The sequence below is a fragment of the Melozone crissalis genome, unplaced genomic scaffold (assembly GCF_028551555.1).
Source record: "Melozone crissalis strain CALT ecotype California unplaced genomic scaffold, PUWL_Pcris_2 ptg000019l_1, whole genome shotgun sequence".
Classification (NCBI taxonomy): Eukaryota; Metazoa; Chordata; class Aves; order Passeriformes; family Passerellidae; genus Melozone; species Melozone crissalis.
In genome coordinates this window covers 19,935,475-19,955,812 of record NW_026535797.1, presented here as the reverse complement: position 1 = coordinate 19,955,812, position 20,338 = coordinate 19,935,475, and the positions used below count along the sequence as shown (strand labels likewise).

Genomic DNA, 20,338 nt, shown 5'->3' with positions numbered 1-20,338 from the left:
AAGAGGAAAGCCAGGCAAAGCAGTGAAGCAGCCTGCATATAATTGGCCCAGAAATACCTACCACCCTCCTATTGGGCCCATTTAAGATCTCAAAGCTGCTTGAGGGGCCGCTGACTTCCAAAACATTTTAGCATCATCTGTCTTCTAGCTTGCATTGGAAAATGCTACTCTGAGGCAAGATGAGTTACCCAACTGAAAGCAGGGGAGAAACATCAGTCAACCCTGAGTCAAATTTCATTTTCAAATTATGCCTATCTATAACGTTAGTCTAAAACCCAACAAGTGACAATAGGAATTGTAGTTGTCTGAAAAATTGCAGTCTGAGAACACAGAATGTTCTTACACAGGAAATTGGATGGTATGAAGATTGCAACACCATCTTTTTTCCAAATTGTAAAAGTTGCCATTACAATCAAAACCTGTGTCAGAACACGTCCAAGCCAGGATACTTTTTCCTCTCCAGACCAATGAAGAATCTTTTCATGTTCACAGAGTTTTCTTTGCCCTTTCCTGGTTGCTGTCCACACAGGGAAAGGGTTCCACAGCTGAACTTTGAAGAGAGCTACCACCCATATGCTCATCACCTCTGCTGAGGACAAAGGAGCCCACAGTGAGCACTGAGGACTTTGACAGATTTTCCAATTTTTCTGATTTAGAAGAGCTGTGCACATAATTATTTGCTCTCAGGTGAATCGAACCACATCAAGACTTTTTCTAATACATCTTACTGTGGAGAAAAGGCCATTTCAGAGCTGAGATACAACACAGTGATAAAAAAAATACTTTTGAAAAATTATTAATTATTTCATCTCCCCTACCTTATATGTTAGAACACCCTGCTTTCATAGTTTCACTCAATTCACTCAATATACAGGCTGTTCACATGCCATGGCTTAGAGACTGGATTTCAAACAGAGAATGAAGCACCAACAAAACCAAGTAGTGCAGTTAACATTAAACACTAGGCATTCTTTAGAGTTTCAGTTCTGGTCAGTTCTGTCATATTATGACCATCAGAGAAGCTCCTGGAAAAACAGGATAAGTCAAACAATGCAAACATGCAATTTTTAACTTCATTAACCAGTGGTCAAGAACTGTTTAGCATAGGAAAAAACTTTATTTCACTGGGTTTTCTAAGCACAGAAAAAAAGTGATGATTTTATTAAAACAATTTCTGCTGGGAAAATGCATTCAGAATGCAGAACAGATGTTTCCCAGAGCTGGTGGAGAGTCTATAGCAAAAACCTTTCATAAACCCCTGTACCCTGGAGATCTGAGCAAATGATTTGAGATATATCCTTCAGCATTTCCTGTCAGTGGAATAGCTGAGGCTCCCTCAATTTACTTAAAGAAAAAGAAATTAAAGAAAGGAAGGATTCTGAGCCCCAAATTCCCTGCAGGAATCTGTTTTTCCTATTCAGAGTAAGCTGACTAGCTGCAATAACTCAGGAGAGTCCCAAGGTCCAGAGGCTTGACAGGCAGATGTGTCATCTCCCCATCAGCTGTGAATGCTGGTGCAGGGAAGGAGGACAGTGGCCTTACAGGGAAGTTCACGAGAGGAGGAAGGTGAGTGAGCTAAGAAAACCCAGGGCTGCCACAGACATCAGCTGCAAAGCACTTCACGGACCAAAATCTTCTGCTGGCCAGCTGTACTTGGAGTGGGATGGCAGGCAGAGCAGAAGTGCAGGCAGCACCATTCCCAAACACCCTGCATTTTCCCTGGATACTGCCTGCTCTTCTGGAAGTGGCAACATTGCTTTTATACTGTGATGCATCCAGTTTTTAAAGGCAAGAAAGGGGAAAGTCTGACCCAACCTCCCCACTGAAAGGTAATGCTTAAGGGGACCAACAATCTCTGCATAAAAGGAAGGACTGAAGACTGAAAGAGGTCTTTTCTAGTGGGCTGGAACAATCACTTCTGCTCCCTAGGGTAAAAAGACAGATAAATGAGAGATAAAAGAAAGAAAAAAGTTACCTACAACCTGTGTCACCTCACTGGTTTCTTCCAGTGACAAAGAGCCCTGCAAGCACAGTGCTTTTACTGAGGCAAGTGAAAATGAAATACTGAAGTGGGCACATGAGCATCCTGGCCATGTGAGTGTCTCTGTTATGCAGCCAGGTCCCCACACATGGTGTAAGACTTCTCCCCTCCCAGCATACAAACTGAGTAATGCATAGTACCAACTGTCCCCATCCCCTTGCACTTGATTTCTTGTCAATCTGATGGATCAATATCTACTCCTAACAGGTGTCTGCTTCACTATTACATTCCTCTCAATTCACAAAACCCACCTTCCCTCCCTGTCTCTCTTTTGGAAGGAAACAGAAAGGAAGAAGGAAAGTGAACTTGTAGGCAATAAGGAAACTCTAAGAGCTGGCTTGGGTTCACCCATTGCTGTTCTAGTGGGCAGTACCAACCTCACAGTCCCCCTTTGGCTGACATTCCTTTCCTTCTGACCTGCAGAGTCTGATTTCTTCAGCCTCAGTGCAGCCCAGGCTGCTCCAGACAGGGCCATGCACTATTCCCTGTGCTGTCCTGCTCCAGCTGGGGCTCCAGGGAGAGCCTGCTGCTCGCAGCAACCCAGCCAGGCCACTCCTTCCCTTCAACCTTCCTAATCCCCTTGTTTTCCCCCCACCTTGTTTATGCTGAATAAAAATTCACTCAAAATGAAAGCACTTACATGGCAAGCTAAATTATGTTTGAATGGAATTAAAACTCTTTCCATGAAGAATGTTTTGTGCCACTAAAGAGACCTTTCTTCCTGCCTAGACGTTTGGACACTCAGAGTCCTGAAGCTTCTTGGAGAGTTTTTGGTACCTTCTTATGCCCTGGGAGCCTGAACAGCCTAAGCACATAGAGCTGAGACACTTCATCTGCTTGTTACCTACCAGCTCCACCACAGCCCATTTAAACAGCACCTGAAACCAACTGCCAAGCCAGGGAAACTGAGGCAGGAGCCAGCACTGCAGCCAGACAAGTGGGACTTAACACTCTGGGAGCACAATCCAAATGTAGCCACTCTTAGGTAACCTCAGACCATCTCCTTCCACAAGGTCTCCCTGCCTCCCTGGTGGAAGAGGTGCCCAAATCCCTTGCTGTCATTGGAAGAGCTGTGGGGGAATTGAGGACTGAGGCCCTTTCCCTTTCCTCCCTGCCCCATGGGTGCTGGGGGAGCTGCCCTGTCCCTCCCAGGGCCAGCTGTGCTTCGCAGGGGGAGTGGGGTGTCAAACCCACCCACCACAAACTGACTCCAGGATTCAGCAACAACAACAACCGAAGAAAAGGAGTGGCTAATCCCCTCCCTAACACAGCCTGATGCATCTCACACTCCCTTTTCCTCTCTAGGAAGTGGAATTGCAACATAATCTGAATATTTCCTTTTGCTTCTGATCTTTGCCCTGGAGAAACTTGTTACCCACTCCCTGGGGCTGTCCAAGTCACCATCTGGCCTCAGAAACACAACAGCAAACACAGTCCAGTGTTCCAGCCTAAAACTAATTTGCTTTCTTTCCCCACTTGACAGCTGAATAAATACTTTGTCCTCACCATTTGAAAAGGGGAGCTGCAGCAAAGGGGTTTTGTCCACTGCAGCTACAAGCATCAGCCTTGTCTCCAAATTAAGCCTGAACAAGTGGCTCAAAGTGAACACATTTATTCCACAAATGTAACCCCTTTCTGTTCAGAATCAACCACGAGCAGTTTACAACTTCTAATTTATTTGTTGCTTGCTATTGTCCAACAAGCCATTTTGGCAATTGATTGTTCCCTGGACCTTGCAGGCATCTTTCTGACCAATATAAGCAACTTTTATTTTGTGGACACAGATTCCTGTTTGAAAGTAGAGAGCCTGAGAGTCAAGACAGCCCAGCCAGTCTTTCAGAGTCATCATCCTGCAATGACTGCACTCAGAGCTTATTAGACCCCACTCTTTCATGGACTGGCTCTGCCCCCAAACTCATTTGCCTAAAACACTCTCAGAAATGATGAGGCAGTTTATGCAATTGAGGCAAATACAATTTTTCATTTGAGCAAACATTCAAGGAAATTAGGCATTTGCCCAGCTCTGAAGCACAAATGCATGATTTAGTCAATGACACAGTTATTGGCTAAGCACTGTCGAATTTTACAATTAGGGTAATGGATTTAACTTTCAATGTAATTTCCATATGGATAAACTGATCTCCTCAAGTACATTCGCCCATGTGCTCCCTTCATCACAGTTAATTAATATAAAACTATTTAATAACGTCCACTCAAATACAAAAGACCATTCAGACTCTTCTGGCATCAGAAAAAGCAACAGCCTCCAAATGTGATACACCAGCTGTAGATGAGAGCAAAAGAAAATTTAATTAAGAGCGATCAAGAGCACGACAGTTGCAAACAGAAATCAGATGTTATAAATGTTCCTACACTGTGATTATCCCAGCTCCTGAAAGGGTTAATTGTGCCAACCAGTACCAACTTCCAGGTGCTTTAGATGTGCCCAAGAGACCTTTGAGATGAGGAAAGTAGTGGGGCTGGGAGCCAAAACCTGGCATAGCTAAGCATGGAGCAGCAGGGATTTGGCATCATCTGTGCAGGAGCACTGCAGCAGCCATGCCAGAGCTGCAGCCCTGCCAAGAGCTCATGGTGGCACCACACTCAACAGGAAAAAACTACAGAAACACTGTTTGGAAGCAGCTTCATCCACAGCATCAATGGATAGCTTCTGCAGATGTTTTTGAGTGCTTAAATAATGTTAATTGCTCATTAACAAAATTCATGCTATTTAATTTCTGAAGTGAAGCATTTGACAAGAGTGATACTGAGTTACTTGCCTTCCTGGATGATTTCTGAAAGAAGCATATGAATTGTGACTCACAAGATAAGCACAACTGAAGTTTCCACTAAGAATGAGTAAGTGGCAGTGTTTGAAATAGCTGGGGATTTTTGTTACAATGGAGAAAGCTTTATTGCTTGGATGGATTCATTTGTGCAATATTGCAGCACTCATAAAACCACTAAAATAAAACTGTGTAAGGCTCAACATTGACTGCACAGCAGAAATCAAACCACTTATTTTGACAGGTGGAAGGCCACCATCCAGAAAACTTGATTTCAGGGAACAGTGCATTTACCAAACAAATTCTGTGGAGCATGTGACCAGCTGCCACTGGGAACTTAGGCAAGAGGAAAAAGAACATCTTAGTCCACAGGAAATGTGGAGCAAGTAACAGGGCTGTGTCATTCGGGTTGTGCTCTGCCCATTCAAGTGTGCTCAGCACCTATTGCTTGGGACTGATTTTACCCTGCCCTGCACAACCTTTACCACAAACAAAGGGGAAAAAGGAGATAGATTTCATTTCTCTGTTTGTCACAAGTCTGGAACACCACAGCCAAGTGTGTAAAGGAATACTGCAAGCCCACTAGCCCCACCTGGTTTCAAAGCAACATGCAGTACTGGAAAGACCCTAGCTGAAAGAAAATCAGAGCCTGCCTATCTGTTGGTGGGACAGGTGGAGTAAAGACTCTAGCACCTCTTGTTGCTTGCTACCCAAGCAGATCTCAAGCAGCACCCACTGCACAGGAAGGCACTGGACAGCCCCTGAGAACAGGCAGATGTGGCCAACATCCTGATTTCCCCACTCCTGACAGCCAGGCTGTCCTGACTCAGGGCTTCCTCTCCAGCCTTAGCAGGGAGATCTGTCCCCTTTGCACATATACACCTCCACACTTTGGCATCTTGACTTGATGACCTTCTCTCCTACCACCACGCACCAGACTGGCAGATTCTAGTCTATGACTAGAAAAAGTGCATCCCTAAGATAAGAAAAATCCCTCTCAATAATATCCAGAAAAGACTTCAAGCTGGCACTCAGAAACCCACAAAGAAAAGCACTTGGTGTGAAAATATCAAACCTAAGATAGGCATTTTCTATTAGAAGAGTCTTAAACTACAGAGGGAATCAGAAGGTCTACCAGCTAAGGGTATGGGATTTATGCTTAATTATCTCTATGCTAGAGAAAATCAGGCAAGTCTGAGAAGGTTGCAATAGGAATCTAAGACTCTGGGCTAGAAGAAAAAAAACACAGTAGCTTTTCTCTAAAGAGAAGATCACTGGCTTATTGCATGGAAGGGTAGATTTGGGACAGGGGATAACTCTGAAAAGCAGAGGGAACAAGAACACTCTCAGCCCTAGAGGACTTACTCAGCTCCTCCAAAGAGGAGCTCCTGCTTTGCCTTAGCAAACCACAGAACTGTGGGAAATGCATTTCATGGCTGTCTGCTCTGATAAAACCCCTGAGTGAATCGACTCACAGAGGTAAACATTTGGACTAGTCATAGGAAAATCATCTGGCACAGCTAACCAAACCTCAGCATCAGGCCAGCTCTAGGTACCTTCCTTTCCACTCCTGAGGCTCCTCTTCCGGTTAAAAATGTGCCTGGACTGCAAAGAGACATCCCCAGAGTGCATGTCACGTGTTGGGGAGAACTGAAAGGAGGTATGCAGACAGCTGGACAGAGCCCTCAGACAGGTCTGCTGGAACAAAGATGCTCCTCTACTCACACAGGAGGAAGCAACCTTCACTAAAGATTTCCCAGGGAAAGAGCAGACCCCTGTAGGGAGTTCACAGATGTGGATTATGCTACAGCACGTACACAGTTACTTGCATTGCTCCTGGCCAATTGTGACCAATATAGCTCAGGTTAAGTTAGCACAACCCAGAGACTTGCTCCAAGCCGAAATGAGTTAAAAGCTGGGCTCCAAGAAGCCCTAAATGCTATGATTCTGTGGTTCTGTGAAATCTAGCAATGCTGAAGTCTACTCCTCCTACCCTGAACTGAGTGACATTACAGTAGAACACCAAATATGAGTTACAGTGGGAAAACCAGCTAAGGTGGCAAGCATGTGTCAAATCAGCTGAATTTAACAGTCTTACTTTCAAATCCATAAATCAGATCGTCCCTGGAATCTCAGTTAGTCACGGTCTAAATCCTGGATTTTGCAGTCTTCTAGAAATATATTTTGCACTAAGTTAAATTTCACTAGAAACACATGAGTAGCATTCAAAAGGACTCTGGTGTAATGTGCAGCACTGCTACCGGCCACAGCCCCTCCACTGAGGAAGCTCTCACAAAGTGAGACAGCAGAAACCCTGCTGGTACTGCCACCAGACCTTAAGCATTCCACTGGAGAATTCCTGCTCTCCAGCCTGAAGTTAACTAGCACAACTCTCAGCAGGAGAGCTGCACTCCAGCAACCCATCCAGCAAGTACACCCAGCTTACACAGGAATCAATGCCTTTCCTCAAGAATGCAACCAGAGAGAGACGAGCACCTTAAAACAAGAACAAGCAAAGCATCCTGTTGCAGATAAGCCCATGTGCAGATGTGGTGAGGCAGCAGAGCAGCTGAGTGTATTTTCATAGCACACTCAAGAAGAGCAGAGCTGCTGCCAATGAACCAGGTCCCTGCCCTTAGGACAAGGTCTAATGCAGAAACTCCTGTCTGCCTCATTTGTCAGAGAATTACTGGCATAAATTTGCTGTCAGAGCCTCCAGTCACTGACAGCAGCCTCTGTGTCCCCTGATTTCAGCAGAGAGCCTGGGCTCAAATACATCCCTCTCCCAGCTGCACTGTGATCTGAAGCATTACTCTAGCTGGAAAAGATGCTCTCTGAATTTCTTCTGCCAGTCATTTGTGGCAGTGTGAAAGGCACATCAGGGCCTTCAAGCCATGAGCCTCAAAACCTCTCAGGATGAGAGGAAAAGAAAACTTGTTTGGACTGTTCTTGAAAAGCATTCTTGGCCACAGTGGGATGTGGAGTCAGCTTCTTAGCAGCAAGCCCAGCACAGCATGGCTTCAGTGAGGGCAGCCAGATGCCCTCAGCTTCTGATCTGCTGCTGCCAAACCCTGAAGAGACAAACTTGCCCTTCTTATTTACAGAGGTGCCTTTCAGGACTAGAAACTGTCTCTATGATACAAAAGTCAGGTAAAGGGGTAACGTATCAGAAAAGTCCTCATAATCCCCAAAATGCCCATAAAAACTTAAATCAAGCCAAGTTATAAAACAGGCATATACTACTAAGAGGCATGGCAGGAAATAAGGTCTTCTTCCCCTGTGCCTAATGCTTCAGCAGGTAATCACCTTGCACCGCTGGACTCATTTGGGCCCAAAAGAGAGGTGACACTGTGCAATTTCCCAGTCTGCCACTAGATTCTCTTTTTTTCCCACTGCAGCAGATGAATCCTCAAAGTTTTCAGTCAAACTTCTTCTAAACTAAATTATATTGTAAAAGCAAATATTTTCACGAGAGTTTAAAAAAAAAAAACAAGAAACTTTTCAGAACTGCAAACTTTTTGAAAAATCTTTCATCAAAGTGATTAGGAGTTGGTGATGCATGGGCTTGCTGAGATAGCACTCACTGGCAGATCTCCAGGTAACAGATTCATTTCATTATGTTCTGAACCATTACTGTCTCTCTACCAAATCCTAAGGGGATCCATTTCAACACCACTGCATGAGAACACCTGATTTTCACAGTAAACATAACATCTAAACTTGATCCCACAAAAACAGAGATAGGGAGGCAGCTAAGACCTGCATTTTAACAATATGCCTCATTGTTTGTGCCTTCTTCTAGCAGGAAAACATTTTTAAGGAAGAGGAGAAATTCCTTGTTAGGCAGATTTTATATGGTATTACACACAGTGAGAGCAGGATGAGCAGGTGATGTGGCGGACATAGTTTGCTCTGCAAAATTTCTTATATTATAAAGCAACAAACAAAAAAATCACAAGCAAGTCTCAGAGTGTAGGACTTAGGTTCAAAGGAGAACGGCCAATGAGGGGGAAAAAAAATTCTGGCGTAGAAAATTAGAAAAATCTTAACTCAAAGAAAGGTCAAATGTTCAACTTTAAACAGCTCTTTTGCCAGATCACTGATTAGAATAAAACTAGGTTTCAGGTGAAACAGAGCTGAGGTGAGAGACCTGTGGAGAGGAGCCCAGAAGTCATGTAATGATCACAATTAAAATTGGGTTGGAGGACAGCACTTTGAGAAAAACCTTCAGGGATGTCATGGAAGGGTCATAACAAGAAATGAACTAGTTAGTAGCTCTTGTTAGAGCACATCTCCTGGCATCCACTCACAGTTAATCTGCACTGCATGCAAACAGCCTCACACAGCTCAGAGCTGTACCCAAGTCGCTGCAGATCAACATGCAGACTTTAACAACTGCTTGGATTAACTGGGTTCCACTCAGCCACAGACCACCACCATGCCTGCCTTTCCCTCAACAGGCCTGAAGAAAACTCCACTTGTACAATGTGATCTAATGCAGGATGCTTGCACACGAGATGCTATTGAAAATCTACTGCAGTTTTCAGATGTTTGACCTGTACTCTTCCTGGTAAATTCTTAGGAAGGAAGCTCCTTTGGAGCAAATGAGACTGCTCACATGAATAAGGACTATCAGGACATACACTGCACTCCAGAAGGCTTTAAGTACATAACACAAATGATGCAATTCTCTGTGTAATGTCAATTCACAATGTGACCACTAACACAAAAGAATCTGAGTGTAATGGACACAGAAATCCAGACAAAGCCAAAGATGACCATCATTGCTGGAGCACTGAAGTAAGGTGCCAAGGAGACAGCCACCCCTAAAATCCACATGAGCAGTTTTTGAGGGGAATGCCAAAGAGCTCTGAGCCAGCATTGCTCAGAGGGAAGGAACCATGGTCCTGCTCTGTGACTTTACCAAGGAGACAATGCTATTTGGTCCATTGCTTTCAGATACTAGGAATAAAACACCAACTCCAATATTTGCTGAGAAAATGCTTTGAAACACTGAACTTCAAGGCATTTCATTCTCAAACAGGCTCACAAATATTTAGTTTCTGAAAAATTACCATGGCATTTCTGCAAGCAGGAAATTACTGAAGAAAACATGCCTGAAGCACACTCATACTGTGAAATTAAGCTGAGGACAGAGATCCATGACAGAGACCCATGGCAAAATCCAAAGATTTCTCTGATTCCCTTCCCCTCTCTCTCAAGGACTCAGAGAAGTACCTAGCTATTTTCTAGACAATGACTGGGAGAGGGTGAAGAAGGGGAAAACTTGAACCATCTGACAGTCTGTGTCTTTACCAGCCAAGGCAAAGCTTTCCCCCAAGCAGTACAATGCTGGATCCAGAGGACCATGTGTCCAATCACTCCCGAGCACATGGGAACCTCAATCCTCTGGCAGAGCCTGACAGCTGCAGATGCTCCACACCACCTATCAGGGTGCACACCTACAAACAGCCCAGCAGTGACAAACTGCACAATTTTCCATTCTCCTTCCAGCTGAACAGCATTTTCTGGGAACAAGGGAACAACACTGGGCCAGAAGAATGCCTGGATGCCGAACAGCATGGTGAGAAGGGCAGCTCCCTGCAGGAAGAGCCTGGGTGTCTGTATATAGGTACCAAGGACTTCCTCCACTATACCACTAATCCGATTAACAGCTTTAGGCAACTCTGAAATGTTATCATTCAAGGGCTTCCATTCATAAAGGGTCTTAGGCTGTTTCTGTACAGAGGTTGCATTCTTCCCACTAGAAATAAAGCAGGGAGTAGGATTTTCTCCCAGGGAAGAATGGAGCCCAATCCCCCACCATGCTGAAGTAGGCCACCCTCTTACAATTCACAAGAGTGTCAAACAAGCCTCACAAGAGAAAAATCAACCCTTCCTGCCCATGCCAAGAGCCCCTCAGAGGGCAGGTGACCACAGAGATCCCTCTGTGTGTGCCCTGCAGAAAGCATCCCAGCCCCAGGGGCTGCCCATTTGTCAGCTGCACTCCCAGGGGTACAAATGAAACCTGCTAGAGATGAGGACAAGGCAAAGTGAGTGAGGTGACATCTCCGTTCACCCAAGGCAAAGCACTGTGTGATGCATCAGTAAAAAGTGCAAAGAAGAGACTGGTCCAAACACACCACACGAGCCATGGCTGTAAGAGACCCATGGCAGCATTAAATGATACAGATGTGAGTTATAAAACCCAGTTCATTTTCCAGATGGCACAGGTCTGGCACCAGTGCCAAGTGAAAGAAATGTGCTAGACATGACAACTAAAAAAGCTACCAGAGAAAACTGATACATTCAAATATATCTGACTTTGCTTTCCCAGTAATGTCCTCATCTAACTTCAGGAATCAACAAAGGGATGTGAAAGAGATTAATACTGCCTGTCCCACCTAGTCCTCATTTTCTGATATATCTTCTGCTCCTAACAACCTACCACCTAAGAATGTGTGACAGCCAAAAACATGATGGGCTAAGTGACACAGCAATACAGGACAATGGCATTTCCAGGGAGCTAGCCATAATCTGAAGAACTGGACAACCCTTCTCTACCCAGAATTTCAGGTACATTACCAAATAAATATGCCTGTGTTGGATGTGTCATGTTTCACACTCATCCCAACAGGAAGGTGGACCACTCATCCCCAGAACCAGACCTACATGGTACTGAGATGCTCTGAAGCCACAGCTAGGCAGTTACAAGGAAAGAAAACCAGCCACCAGTGCTTTCAAATGACAGATGAGCTGAGTTGCACAGGGGTCAGGTGAACATACAGTTTCAGTGATTTTTGCCTCCACCCACCCTGTCACCCTACTTGCCTAGAGGCAGAACAGCAAAGAAAAACAGAAATTTGTTCTGACCCTCTTTGTCTCCAGTCCCTCTGGTACATCTCAGAGCTCAGACTTCCAGCAATTTCTCTCTTGCAGCATAAAGTGAACTAGAGGGAAAAACACTGTGGGGAGCCCTCTGAATCAGATGCAGTGTTTCAGAGACTGTTAGAGCTGGAGTCCAGTCAGAGTCCTGAGTCAAGAAACACCTTTGGTCTGGCATGAGACCGAGCACACATTAGAGTTGCACAGAGGACAAACTGAGCACACGCTTTACAGAAAATCAACATCATTGATAACCTATTTTGATTAGAATATCACTTCTAGGGCAGTCTGGATGCACGACTGCAATGGGTTTTACTAGGCAGACATCTGAAAAAATGTGTTATTCCATTAAGATCATACAGGGAAAGAAAAAGGAGCACAATACAAGTCAGAACTCCTGACAAACTGAGTGGCTCAACTTCAACCAATCTCCTACCAAATTAGAAAAAGGAATTTCCTCATAGAAAGAGACCAGTGCTATAAATCTGAAAATATCCCTCAGAGAAGATAGGAATTGGCTATATCAATCTGTGACTTGATTTTTATTTAACAAAGCTCAGAGCTGGATCCCACCCTCGGTGCCATAGCTGAGCTCTGCACACACCACCCTGGCTGTGGGAACAGCACCAGGAGGGAAATGGAAGCGCTTCTTCCCTAAGGACAAAAGCAGGTGACAGAAGGCATCCCCATGCCAGGGCTGCCCTTACCTGAAGTGTGTCTTGCGTTGCCATCTGAGTGCTTTGTTAAGTCAGCCGTTCTGTCTATTTGAAACAACTTCAGATCATCTTCATCTAAAGCAATATCTCCCCAAAAGGCAGCTGGAGAGAAACAAAGTGCAATTAGTTCAGTTTTTATTTTGGAAGGAAAGCACAGTTCCCAGCTTGTACCACACATAAAAGGCAATGACTTCATGGACCAGAAAAAGGCCAAAGGTTGCTGCAGTTCTAGAAGTACCAACAGTGGATGGACATCAGTGGAGGCCAAGTGACAGCACTTACATTAAATCCCAGCATAGATGCACCAAAATGAGATGATTACCTGGGATCCCTTGTGCCACTCACTCACTCACCCAGGTGTGACTCCCAACGAGGTGGTGTTCACTCCCCATTAAAGCCTGCAGGAGGCAAGCACCAGCACTGTCCTATTTCCTGTGAAGGAGCCAGGTAAGTCACAGCTCAGATCCTCACTGAGACACTGCACTGCACCATCCCCAGGTGAACAGTGTGTGTAAAACTGGAGAACAGCAGTGAAGCACTCCAGCTCAGCAGTGGATACCTAAAGGCTACAGGATTCAGGGTCTCACACACCCAGACACACTGCCCTGGTCCCAGTCCAACCTGAGAGCCAGCCTGCCATTTCCACTTAACTAGAGAAACACCAGTTATTTGTCCCCTTGTGGATTAGTTCCCTAGATTTAAGTTCGCAGAGTTTTCAGTTTTGTAAAAATCTTTGCATTTCAGTCAGAAGGCAAGAAAATAAGGTAAACAAACGGATCACTTGACATTTACAGCTCAGAGAAACAGACTAGAAATCATTTGAGTGGAAAAAATTACACCCCTGGAGTATCCTGGCTGAGCTGATGCTGCACAGTACCAATAGGTACCATTTTGAGAATGTGAACAAAATAAACACAGGCAAGGAGGCTGTTGACCAAGCCTAGCAGATCTTTCAGAGACAAACATTACAGAGCAGTTTACTCCCAGTTCTAGCAAAGGGATCTCTTTCTCTTACAAAGTAATACATCATCCTGAAAGACAGCCCACTACAAAAGCAGAATTTCCCCAGCATTTATTTCCAGCTCTCTGCAGTCCCAGTGTGCTCCAGGGTAACCATGATTTATCCCAGTCCCCAACCAGCTGAACAATTTTCCTTGCTGGAAGTCCCAGCTGAGAATGCTACACTGCAACTTCTCCTGTGCCATCAAAGACCCCTTCCCAAAGGCTGCAAGCCTGAAAGGCTGCCTGCACCCAGAGGGAGCTGTCCCACAGGAAAGCCCAAGCACTTTATTTTAAAGGGTCACAAGTTCAGAGAATGCTGGCAAATGAAGCATCTGAAACCATCCCCTCTGGATTCTTTTACTGAGTTCTCCATTTTAATTTAATGTGGGAGGATTTCCAATAAAAAAAAAACAAACCAGAAACAAACAAAAAATATAAATCTCCAAACAGCAGGCTAACAAGCTTGGAAAGCAGAGTTTCTCTTGGCAGAGCTCTGCAGTGTACACCCAGGTGCAAACTCTTAACACACAGTGCAAGAGCATGCCAGCTTTTCTTTGAGAAAATGCATTAATCCCTCTGGATAGTAGGAACAGAGCAGCTCTTATTGAGCTTGATGGAGCCAAATATGAGAGACTTTGCTCCTCTACTGGACTGGGAACCTGCACCAACCACCTGAATGCGGAACCTCACCACCCCCAGCACATGCAACCAGAGAGCAGTTCTTTCCTGGGCAAAGGGGAAGGATGACTGTGTTAAACAAACAAATTCAGCACCAAAATGAAAAAAGCAGCCTGGCAAGCTGTCTGCATTCTCAGCACATTTCTCCCACAGGAAAACAGTCCACATGCTGACATCTGAATGCGTGCTGAGCACAGGGTGCCATGACAGCAGGAGCTAAGGCAGGTGGCACTGGGAAGGAGAACACTTCCTCTGGGCACAGGACAGGCTCAACAGCTTTTCCAGAGCCCAAAACCATCAATGTCTTCACAGCCCTCATTTTCCACAGTAACATTTTGGGGAATCCCCAGCAATGTGACAGCACAGTGTCCTCTTTCTAAAAAGTTCACCACTCTCCGCTGTGACTCACCTCCACCTTGCTTTTTCCCCCCTAACACCACCTTTCTCCTATTCCCACCTGCATCTTCTCCTTTCCCTGGTTCTGAGTAGCACAATCTTATTTCAGGGGAGAAAAATAATTGTGCTCTCTCTCATGAGAATTCAATTCAGAAATGTTCACAACAGTTTAAAACTTTCATTTTCCATGAAACGTGTGTTTCATCCAGGTTTTTTAATAATAATCTCGTACTTTGTGGGTTTCTTTCTCTCCTTCAAAGGCACATAAGGAAAAGAATAAATAATCAAAAGAAGCTTATGATATTCAGACAGAAAACAAATAATATGGTTCCTAAAAATATATCTCAACCCAAAATGTACTGTTGCAATTAATTAAAACCAGGCTTATCTTGGGGATGGGTATCCTTCACCCCTAACCACAGTTAGCTACAAGCTTCTACAAGAACACCAGCCACTTGAGCTGCCAGAAGAAAAATATAACTCCATACTTGAAAAACATCACCCAGTGTCTGTGTTTTAACTGATCTTCAGCCACCAAGTTGGAGCACACCTTTAATCCATTTGCCTGTCACAAACTCTTGCCAGGAAGCCCCTATTCCAGCACCAGTACAGGTTTATCCTGGTGGCAGGGATCAGCAGGGCAGTGCCCCTCTGCACACTGTGGAAGAGCACTGCAATGTTCCCTCTAGCACTGGCCAGAACCAGCTGGGACAGAGAGTGACAGAAAGAGAGACTTTGGAAACATGCATACCCTGCCTGCCAGGAAAGCACCTCCATCCCCCTCCACCTCAAATAAAGACTCACCATCTGAAGCTTTTATTAAAAAATGGCAGGTTTTAAGTGCTGAATGGGATCTGAACCTAGATTGAAGACTATGTCTCAGTCAAAGGGGCCTCTTGCTTTGGGGTCACACCAAGCTGTGTCACCAGCTCAAGGGTCCTCTCTGCATTTGCAGCTATCTGGCACAGCTCACACTGACAGATTTCCTTTCAGTCCTTCTAGCACAGTTCTAACACAGTTTTGCTGCTCTTCTTGAGCAGGTGTCCCACAGGGTAATGCAGGAATGGGCAGGTTAAGCAAAGAGCAATGTGAACCCGAGCAGGTATCTCAGATTTGTTTCATCAATACTCACAACTCAGACTCAGTTTTCATGAGCATTCCCAGCCCCTGTGTGTAGATAATAGCTGGGTTCCCAAGCACAGGTACCTCATGACTTGTGCCAGTACAAAATATGCAGGGAAGAAGTACCTGCACAACAAACCTTGACATCTCCAGCTCTGTGAGCATCACAGGCAGGCAGCTGACAGAGCCTGCCTGGTACAGGCCCAGCTGTGTCACCCCAGTGATGAGCCAGGCACAGCCCCTGTTGGTGCCTCAGTGCAAACCCAGGACGTGCTCTGAACCCATGAGATCAGTCACACCTGCATTCCTAAGGCACAATCTCTATCCCACCACATCTCTGCTGTCCATCATGCACCTTATGGGAAGGTCCTGGGACACCAATTAGCTCCTTTTGTTCTAGAGCTGACTGTACCACATCCAAATAATAGAAGAGAAAACCAATGTCCCTCCCACCTGAGCCACAGGAGCACCTGGCAAGGGGGGCTGGCCATATGTGAACATGGTAACACATCCCACCTCCTGGCAAACAGGAGCTCCTCAGGCACTGGCAAAACCATGCCAAGTTATTTCTGAGCATTTGCAGAATGCTTCCCAAGCTGACAAGTCTGGGTGGTGGGAGATTTCATTTTCAGGGCTGGCCAGGCTTTTGTTCAGGCTAACGCTGTGCAGTCTAACAATAAGAAAATAAATCAACAGATCAAAGCAGGTTCCCAGCACCTCCATATTTCTTTTCTCACAGGCAGACAGGTCTGTTGCTGAACCTCCTGCTGGCACAGGAACCAGCAGAACAATATTCTGAGCTATGCTAAGATTTATACCTTAGAGAAAAAACTCAATGCATTTCTCAGGGCAAAGTAACAGCTGGGTCAGAGGGAAAAGCAAAGCCTCAAAAGGCAGAAACCAGTGAAAGAGGACAGAGAAAAAATCCCAGACCAACAATCTGGAAATAGAGCCAGATCATGAGCACCAAACGCTCAAACCAAAGGAAGATGGGAAACAAGCAGCTAGTTAACAAAAAGCATTAATACTGCCACATTCAGCCACTGTGTTTTCATCCAGATCAATTTGTTTCTCCCCACTGGCCAGCTTTGGGGATGAGCTGCCATGGAGGCTCTGGGGGTAACCAGCTCCACTCAGCAAGGCTGTCTGGAGTCTGAGCTGGTGTCTGGCATCACTGGGGCCTCCTGGCAATAGGGACTTGGTGATTCTGTCTTCACTGGGAAGTTCCCTTGCCCAGGGAGCCCATTTTGTTTCAGAAATTGCTCTCAGTTTGTGTAGGAATGTCTATAAATGTGTTCTGCTTCTAAACGGCAACAAATATTTCAAAAACATCAAAATCTCCTGGGAATCAGAGTCCAAACTCCCATTCAGATATCTGCAGAAACCTAAACTGCTAAATTATGATGTGTAGTGCTCCCAAAGCACCCTCTCCTGGGAAGTGATCTGCCAGAAATCCTGATTCACATTCAATGGATTTCCTTTCCTGGAGGGTGACAATGCAGGAACAATGAAATACTTTGGGCTTGAGCTTGTTCAAAACTGCAAACATACATGTGAGCCTACACAATGTCCAGCTTTGCTGTCCCTGGACTGAATACCATGTTATTTTAACCAAGAACCAAGGAATAGAGCTTGCCATAATCACGTTAGCAGAAAGGCATTTTCATTTTAAAATTCACATCTCTCTTGCTGCTGGTGACTTCCTCACTCAAGGTCTTCATCTTTTCCACTTCAGCATGGTATTGTCAAACCAATCCAGTAATCTTAATCTACGAACCCATTCCGTGTAAAATGAGCAGTGCAGGAGGGCATGTGTGAGCACACAGAGCTGGAAAGCCGTGCCAGGCAGCTGGAAAGCCATGCCACAAGCAGCTGGAAAGCCATGCCACAGGCAGCTGGAAAGCCATGCCACAGGCAGCAGAGCAGCTCCCTCTATGGGCCCTGAAATGGTTAAACACCTGCGCGTTGGGAAGCGAGCCCGCCCGGGATGGGCGGCTGTGCCAGCACCCAGAGCGCCTCACGGCTTTGGGATCTGCTCCCCTCTAATGGGGGCAAACCCAAGCACCTGGCTTAGCCCCTCATGCTTCCACAGGATGTAAATTAAGCTGTGGGAGCCTCATAACACTCTGTTTTCTGCTCCAGGTGATGGTGCCAGTTCCATGGCAATGCTGACATGAGGCAGGGATCTGGCTGTGCCTCTGTGAATTTTTCTCCCTGAAAGCTGTACACACTCTGCAGAGCGCCTCTTGGCCACAATTTTGGTGTAGGCAGGAAACAGCCTCTAGGGAGAAGCTGTCATGGACTCATGAACACATGCAGTTTGAGCTCTGCCCCAACACAGACAGACAAACATCCTCAAAGCCACCCCAAAGCAGGTAAATTCACCTGGAGACCTCACTCTCTTTCAAGGGAAACCAACCAACCAAAACCACTTGGTTTTCCTGACCAGGCAAGTCCGGCCCCCTCCTGCTACCTGATGGACACAGGTATCCTTCCTGGATTCTGTCCATTCCACCAACAGCTTCTGTCACACCCTGCTCAAAGTTATTTTGGATGAATGAAGGCAGCAGACAGAGACAGGAGACCAAGAACCAGCTGTCTCCACCCCTGCCAAGGCCTGCACCCCACAGGGCATACAGAAATGGGAACCAGGAAACAAAACCATAACCAGATAAAAGGATTTTGTGGTCTGATCCTAAACGATGAGACCCATAAATAACACAGGGGCACTATTTGACAGAAGCAGCCCTTTCTCCAGGTGCCTATGGAGTGACCCTTGTTAGCTCAACGTGCAAAGCAGCAATGCTGCCTTGGAAACCCAGCATTGCTTCAGCGGCCCTTTAAGAGCAGGAAATGGCAAGGTTCTGGGTAATGAAATCCAAGAATGCTTTTGTCAATTAATTATGGAGAAAGCTGAACTACACAAGCCCCATCTCACCCCCTTCATCATTTTTGCTGCTCAATATAACTTTAATTAATCTTTCCTTTGGCAATTTGAAGGAAGGGTGAGCACGCTGCAAACACCCACTGAGTATTAAATTGATTTTCTGTTTTATAGTCCTCTTTCCCTGCCTATTGGCCAAGCTGTGATTTGTGCCCCTTCCCTTGGAGGCATTTTTTCCATGCTAATATAATCAAAAGCCCCAAGCAACAATAGCATCCAGAAAAGTAACACTTTGCACAGCCCATTGCTTCAGCACAGCCTCTGCCAGCACAGAGAAGATTCTCTCTTGCCCCCTTTTCCCCCACGCCACAAAAATTCAAAGCAACCACCTCATTTCCATATCTTTTTTGCCTAAAAACTGACAGTGTTTTTATCCTAAGTAACTAACACATCAGGTCCCTGTGATTTCCTGCTGCCATTTGTAGCTGTGCATCTCAATTACCCCAGCACTAATGGAAAGCCTGTTCTGCTGGCAAACACGACCTCCCAGCTGAGCTACCAGGCTGCTTTGGTACTGCAGGTATCTGGACCTAAAACCAGAAGGGAGGAAAACAGCTCAGCTGAGGTCCCTAATAACTCAATAATCCCACCTCAGGCTGTGGGGCTGCAATCAGGATCTTTAGCAGCAAGCACACCCCAGTCACCAAGTGCAGCCCAGCTGTGCAGCAATGGAACAAACTCTTTTCATGGGACTTCTCCTCTGCCTTGTAGGGACCCAGGGCCTGACTATCACCAGTCAACCATTTAAGGATGACAGCAGTTAGGGATCACCTTCTTGCCCCAGCACACCTCAGGGACAGGCATGGAGACTGGCTGCCAGCAGTTTCTGTCTCAGGAATTCAGGCTCTTTTCCATCACCACTGGTTTTGGTACCATCAGTTAGGAGACCTTGACCTAAAATATTCCATGTCCCTTAGCAGCTGTCCCACAAGACTTTCTGAGCCTTATGGCCACCAGTTCCATTCTGCTGGGAGGAGACATCCAGGTCAGACCTTTTCCTCAGATAATTCCCACACCATGGGACTTGTCCTGGATTTATTCTTCAAAATTCAGACAAGAAACATAACCTTAGAGATGACAATAAAAAATTGAGACTAAAACTCTTTTAATTTCTTTTAGAATGGTTCAATGGCTAAGCACTGTCCCCCTCACCCCCACCCCGAGCACATTTCATTTCAAATTGCATCATTTGGGGAGAGATGTTTTTCCTTCAGGTGGCCAGACACACACAGAGGTGTCAAAACCTCACTGTTCTCACCCCAAGCACTGCAAGAGGGGAAGGGGTGACCCCAAACAGGCAGAAAATTCCCTGTCACCTGCCCAGCCATGGAAGAAATTGGCTCATGGCAAAAATGAACAGAAGAGGAGCCATGAACTGAGCTGCATCCTCAAAAAAGGAAGGTGGCAAAGCAGGCCTGATTGGAGCAAACTTTGAGGCAGGCTGACAATTTAAAACCACATGGTCCTGGATGAAAGGACGCAGTTCATGATAGATCACATCTATTCAAGGGCCAGACAAGGAAAGCAAACATAGGCTCATTTTACTCATTGTTCTGTATCCACCAACACCAGGAGAGGAGTGCTGCAGCACCGTTGGAAGAGAAAAAAGGAACGGACAGCAGGCAGGGAAGAAATGGGAGCTATTTATGGAGGATAGCTAATTTGAGCTGTTTACAGACTTTCCTTCTGAAAGCTCGGGGATGGGAGGGTGGGCAGGGAGGTGGTTTCAGCCATTAAAAATACAACGTGAGAATCCATTAATTTTCCA

At 45.6% G+C, this 20,338-nt stretch overlaps 1 protein-coding gene across 2 annotated transcripts in view; it reads right to left on the bottom strand.

The window, feature by feature from the left end:
• TLL2 (tolloid like 2) overlaps positions 1-20,338 on the bottom strand; it is an 83,131-nt gene that overhangs the window by 40,792 nt on the left and 22,001 nt on the right. Inside the window, exon 2 of one of the 2 annotated variants that reach the window (XM_054276731.1) lies at positions 12,420-12,530. The exons of the other annotated variant lie outside the window; for it this stretch is intronic. Coding sequence (XP_054132706.1) covers positions 12,420-12,530 — 111 coding nt within the window. The remainder of the gene's footprint in view (positions 1-12,419; positions 12,531-20,338) is intronic. 2 annotated transcript variants of the gene reach the window in all.